Here is a 6,755-nt window from a genome sequence, read left to right as displayed (position 1 = left end):
GTCACAATGCCCTGCACTCTTTTAAAGCTAGCTTGTCAGCATACAATTATGGGGATCAGTTTATTCTCCCACAGTGGAAGCGAATGTTAGATTACAACTGTCAGAAAGGGCATCGAATAAAGGGGTTTACAGCACCACTGTAGAACCATGCTCATAAACTAAATGAAAGACGAACAATAAACTGCCATTTTCCAACCCTGACATTCATTGAAGTTGTTAATAATGGCTTCGCCCATTTCATTTAACGCATTTCCAATCCGTTTAAGACCTGCCTAGGTAGCAACACCTGACTAATGGGTCAGAATCATCCCTGATAAAATAAACCAATCTTAATCTAACTTTATAGGGAGCTTACTGTTGTTATTGTTGTTATTCCATCAGTTGGCACGATGGCAATTGTGGCCAAATTGAGCTAAAACTCGTAACCCTTTCACCATTTTAAGTCCTAATTAAGCGTGGATTAGCTAGGTTGCCCTAGTGAGGGTGACTTGAAGGAGAACATATTTTTGTTAGTTTTGCTGAACGTACAAACTCTACGAATAGCGTGGAGCGACAATAATGAAGATGTTGGGGAAAGAGTGAACTGAATCGACCTTCACATTCAACACCTGCAACGAATCTAAGTCGGAATTAGAGCTGAAAGTAGGAACAAGTTTAAATGATCCCCAATAATCGCGTCCTTGTGTGTTATTAAGTTACTTTTAGATTAGAAATAGCGCACTTAACGAAGTCTACAAGTGAATCTAAGACGACTTCTATCGACAACCTATTCGTGGTAGGAGATTGTAGCATCTCTACCTGCTCCGACATGGAATCTCAAGAGCGACTAACCACCGAAGATTAGATGAGACGAAGTTCAAAAGATCAAATCTGAGGCTTTTATGCTCAGTTAGTGAAAAGAGAGTAAATGCTGGAAAATATACTGACTGATATTCGAACTCTTAGCCGAGCTAGCATTTAGTAGAAAGCATACCCCTGAAGCTGAATGGTATGCTAAATCAAAAGGGACAAAGCCGGTAAAAGCTAACCTCGTGCAACTCCTGAAACTATTAATGGCTTTCAAATTTTCACTGATTTCCATCAGTTTGATCCCGGTGGGTTTCAAACCTTTTTTCGGATATGCCATGTGTGGAAGCGCGAAGTGAGGCAAAACATTCCAACCCCAAAGATTTTGACTGCTAAACTTCGGACAATAGAAACGCGATGGAAGTACCTCCCACAAGCTGACCAAATCAATTTTCTAAAAAAACATAAATATGCGCCCAGGATTCGTCGTTTATCGAAACTTCACTCAACACTGGTTTATGCATTTAAACACGGTTGTGGAATGGTTTATTACAAGCCTATCGCATAGGAACACTGAAAGTAGCTAAAAAAAAACAAGGTTGGTCAAGGCCTTGCGTTCTACAACTTGAGACGGCTTAGGTAAGGGGTCAACTCAGCACAAAGTTCCGGACAGAACCACAAAACCTAACTGATTAATACATGACAAAATGAAAAAAGATCTATAAAAAGGAGGCGAGACTCTCAAACCAGAACACGGGGACTTTTAGGCAAACCTCAAATTAGCGACTCATGATGGAGACCTTGAGTAGGTACAGCCCCCAATCTCTGCCCCTACGAACAACCCCTCATCTAATGCAGTACGAGACCGCCTCATTAGGGGAACTTGGGAAGTCATATAATGCGAATCTAGTCTAGTAGTACCACTCGATATCGCATCCGAATTGCTCTAGAAACAACACCCTTCTTAGTTTACTCTCAAGATTCCCTCCAAGAATGGTAAGTAGGTGTAATTATACCGAACAATTACAACTGAAAAAAAAGGGAGAATTACGACCTAAAGACCCAAATAATTTTGTAACTTATCACAAGCAAAATGTGCTTTATTAATTCCCCAGCATCCTGAATTTAACGAAAAATTCCCAAATGAATTATTGACACGCTCCATGTTTTGACATTTTTGCTTAGAGGGGCGAAGAATGGCCTCCAACTACCATGCGATATAGTAGATTAACATAGGAAAAAGCCAGATTTCTAACAGATAACCACACAGATCCTAATTGCAAGGATGGCAACTTTAAACCGTTACTATGGTGCTGGCTTTGGGATGTAACCACTTTTCTGAATATCTATCTTGCAATTAGAAGGTATTAAGCGTTATTTTAGTCTTGGTCGTAAATTACTCGCGTTTTGCATGAAAAAAAAACGTAAGAGCACACCAATACATGCGACACTAGGTATTTTATCATTTTTGAAGAGTAGAATGAAAAGGGGAAGGTTCCGAAAATCCAAGGAGCGTTGGTTCTTCCATTGGCTGTGAAAGAGCCGGTACCAGGTTTGAGCAGCTACAGGCGAGTGATGCCTAATGTAGAAGACAGCACACAACAACAATAGCGACAACGATAGTAACAACATGAAACAAAAACTCATGCAAGCGATTTTTTCTTTAAATAATAGTGTAGAGAAGGGTTTCTTTGAATCCTCGCAGGCCAGGCTTAACCTTGGCGCACACCACCCACTGCTCATTATTAACACATATATCATACCTTGCTCACCAAAGGCTTCGCTCAAGACCAAGCTGATGCAAAAACCCAAAGTTTGACAAAAGCTACTTGAAAGATGTTTAACGCGAATGATTTCAACTCCCTAAGAATGGAAGAAATTACACTGTAAAACCACGACATGGCATAAAAACCATAACAAAAAGTGTAACGATTCAGTTAGCTTAATTTAGTCCATTTTCCATGTCACTTCCAGATATTGGGAAATTTGAAAACAAAAATTTACTGACCTATGCTTTGTGTTATCACAGGCGTCGTTAGAACGAACGCTGGAACGGGAGGAAGCTGGAGAGAAGATCTGATGACGAGTCTGGGAGCGCCGTGCCCCATTAGGCTGACTCGCTTGCTGCTGTTGTAGTGGTGATTGAGATTTCCTTATAATTTGACCGGGTGCTGTGGGATGAGCACCAGGAGCAGCTCGACTACCGATAGCCCTGTGTCCACGTCCAACACCACCACAGCCTGTGACGTGGGTTGTGGGCGCACTCGGAGGTGGTTGCTGCCGATCATCAAGTTCATCGTCACTGGATGACGAGGCTAGCATTGTGCAATCATGCCAATGCTGAAAAAGTGGGATGAAGCCAAAGAAGTAATCCATGAAAAGAGTAACTCATAACAAAATAATGAAGTAGTCACACAGCTGCGTTAGCGCAGAATTAAATTCAAGAATATGAAATAACTGAAGCCTAATTTCTTTATGGCATCAATAACGTTGCATAAGTGCAACCGCAGGAGTGGCAAGGTCACCAAAAATAATTGCTATTAGTACCGACGCTTACTGCAAGTTTAAGGGATTTTAGGGAAGAATAACTACAAACTAAATTGGCCAAAGCTTTTGTAAGTGAAATGGTACGTGGGAAAACTAGACTTCACTTTCCGGAAACCGCAAGTATTCAACTGCATTTTACATGAAAGGTAGCAAAAAAGATGGCAGTTTGAATGCACGGAAAGAGTAACTCGGGTGAGTAAGCGAAGAATTTGCTCAACAGTAGGCAGGAGAACCTAGTTTCATCATGTTTATGAAATCAGAACTTATTGCAAACGCGGATGCAAACACCCACATAGGTACTTCACTGCCAAATTAGCACTTCATGGAGTAATAAATTCAACTACTACCAAGTAGGCATTGTTTCACACAAAGGCATTGCGCGATTAACGAAAATCATGCCAAGCGTGGTCAGTTGATAACTCTAGAACTAACCTACAGTTAAAGAGATAACTAATATTAAATGCACAATTCGTCAGAGAAACACCTAGTCCACATAGTTAAGACCGACCCTGACTAGACTAACATTTGTGATCTCAAAAATGCACGATATAACTCAAATGGCAAGGGAGGCAACCAACCTCGAGACGGCTCAGAAAAAATGAACAGAGAAGTCAGCTGGCAAACAAGCCTTCTAATTCTAACATTTTTATTGGTTACCCCAAAAAAGACTTTAAGTTGATGTACTCAAATTTGATAGATGAATAAACAATTGCATGGATTGTTCGCATACGTTTTCGCTTTTGTTCTAACATTTAATTGCAGTGTTTTATTTTTAAGTGGCAACAAATTATGAAGGTGATTAGTGAACTTCACGACAATGGTAAGGTTGTAGGAAAATGATTAAACTAAAACATTTTTAATGCCTGAATGCTTTATAGCACATGCAAGGGCTGGGCTTCAAAAATTTGCCCTTACGCGTCCGTGACACATTTAAGGAATGTGCATTTTGGGTTGTTGTTATTTAGTGTTTTATTATCGCGAAATCAAGTGTTTATATGAATTTTCCGTGCTCTAAAGTAACTACATTCAGGGAAATCTGTTGCTACCAATTCAATGAGAAGATCTGCGAAAGTAAAAATTTTAGCGAACCGCAAGAAACAAACACGTCCTGAAAAGTTAAATAAAATATATATTTCATCGAAGACAAATCAGTTATGACATTTAAATAAATCCTCTATTGATTTGGCCCTTACCCACAGGAAGCTGTTATTGGAAAACTATTCAGTGTAAACAATGCTGAAGCAATTCCACTTTCCATTCCTAAATAGAGCAAATGTTGTATTTACACTGCGAACGTAATGTAAAATTATGTTCATTTGTTTAACTCCTGGTTATGATCCCGCGATTACCCTATTCTTCAACGTTGCAATTTCCCTGGACAGCTTAACTTCCAGCCCGTTCAAGCAGCCACCGACATTGCGTACCTCCGCAGTACGTATTCTGCCATAATGTAGCGTCCCGGGACTCCCTTAAGACGAAAGAAGACAAAATACTCGGGCAGAATATATATTAAGCGCAGAGGTGTCTGGGCTATTGGCATGGCCCAAAAGGCCAGCCCACCCAGCGAGGTACAAGGGGGCTAATTCAAAGTACAAAAGTGGCGCTCCACCAATGCCGGGGGATAAACCACTATCGTATTACAATAATATATGACTTCTTTTATCTAGGGGGGACTGAGGACTCCCCTAGCACTCCCCTTGGTCAACCTCCCCTGCTGGTCATCACAACGTACTCCGCCTCAGAGACGCCCACTACCCAAACGTGAAAATTGTCGAATTTGCGTAAAACAGGGACGATGTCTTACTGCAACGTCTCTGATCCCTCTTGGCAATTCTGCTGGACCTAGAGCTTTATCTTTCATGGGAAATGGAATCGGGTAAGGGGGAATGCAGTGGCCATCACGGAGGCCCACGGCCAGTCATGGGAATACTGGTCTGAAGGCAGTTATTTAACAAAGGATGGGGTTTAAATTGGTTTCATGAGGATAATGCTTCGCGTCTATTACTCCTATCCACCGATCGCAAATCAAAGCTGCCCAGCAATTTCTCGCTGGAGTGATAGAACCCAGAGAACCCAATAAAGGTGTTGCGTACCCACATCGGTGATACCAGTATACAGGTACCGTGTGCGGCCCTTTAGCGAGCATTTTTAGGTGGCTCACGCCGGCGTCGCCTCGCTTATTGAAAGCATTCCAGCAGAACACGGGACCGGGGTAGTTAGCGGAAGTAGACGCTATTTTAAACCCTTCTCTTAATGGTCGCAACCCACTCTCTCACCCGTAGCATACGTTCTTCCCCCATCACGGCAAGATTTACCACCTAGCAGTAGAAATCTGGGCAATTGTCCTTTAGGATCCTGTTCGTTTACCGTTGCGACTAATGTAGCTGCCCAAGTCCTCCTTTAATAGAAAGGAAATTATAGTATCACAAGATGTATTGCAGTCGCACAGAAGAGCTGGGAGCTACTGGCATGGCGTAAAAGTTACAAAATCGCATTATATTTGGTTCTCTCACTATGCGACTTACTGGTATCCATTTTGCTATGGCAACTTACAATCCCATGGAAGACAAACATCCGAAACCCAAAACAGACTAACCGGATGAAACCATTCTTTAACCATTTTAATCGTACTTACTGTAAGAAAATGTCAGAACAGCAAATTCTCCTACTATTAACACTGAAAATACGAGGATAGCATGTTAGTGCCATCTCAAGTCCTTTGTACGTTAATAATGTCCTCCCAAACTACTCTGCCTCATTACGACTTCGGCGAAGACACAGGACGCATCATCTCAAAATTGGATGCATCTCGTTGCTTATCTGTGATACAGTGACATACAGCGGATTCAGCTGTACCAGATTTGTGCATTTTCTGTACTGTACTGTGAATTCGTGTTGTCTCAGTTAATCCCACCAACGCGCCAGTGAACAGCCTTTCTTCATTATTTCCAACCAGTTCAGTGCCTGATAAGGTTTTCTAACTATGAACTTCCTCACTACCAAGTAGCCTGAAACGGATGGACATTGCGGAAATAGCGGATAGTTCACTTTATGTCGTACTTTTCAGCCTCACTTCTCCATTGAGTTTGGCGCTCACATAGGCTATGACGCGTTCCCTACCTCCACTATCCTTTAGTGCGAACACATGACCCACGGCTGTGCCGTCAGCATCGGGATGCATAACGAATTGTGGAGCGCTTGGCTCGAAATTACGGAATGTTGGAGGCGATGCAAAGCAAAGTGTTTGCATCCCTCCTTTGAATTCTTCACCGTGCTCTCTCAACTGAAATGGCTTTCGTCTGCTTTTTCATCAATTGATACAGTGGTCTTGCGATCTTAGCGAAGTCTTCCACAAAACGACCATAGCAACCCGCTAAACTTAGGAAACTACGAAGCTTCGTCTGACTGGTTGGCTTTGATTA

At 41.9% G+C, this 6,755-nt stretch overlaps 1 protein-coding gene across 1 annotated transcript; it reads right to left on the bottom strand. All coding sequences in view use genetic code 11, as the record gives it.

The window, feature by feature from the left end:
* Window positions 1-533: 533 nt before the first annotated feature.
* EGR_03109 (hypothetical protein) lies at window positions 534-6,514 on the bottom strand (the record flags this gene model as incomplete). Its single annotated transcript, XM_024492358.1, has 3 exons — window positions 534-636; window positions 2,795-3,126; window positions 6,407-6,514. 3 exons carry the CDS (start codon window positions 6,512-6,514, stop codon window positions 534-536), a joined length of 543 nt encoding a protein of 180 aa, XP_024353284.1.
* Between the last annotated feature and the right edge of the window lie 241 nt (window positions 6,515-6,755).

The sequence above is a fragment of the Echinococcus granulosus genome (genome assembly GCF_000524195.1).
Source record: "Echinococcus granulosus chromosome Unknown EG_S00015, whole genome shotgun sequence".
Lineage (NCBI taxonomy): Eukaryota > Metazoa > Platyhelminthes > Cestoda > Cyclophyllidea > Taeniidae > Echinococcus > Echinococcus granulosus.
Note: the sequence above shows the minus strand (reverse complement) of the source record. Positions and strands in the feature narration are given on the sequence as shown.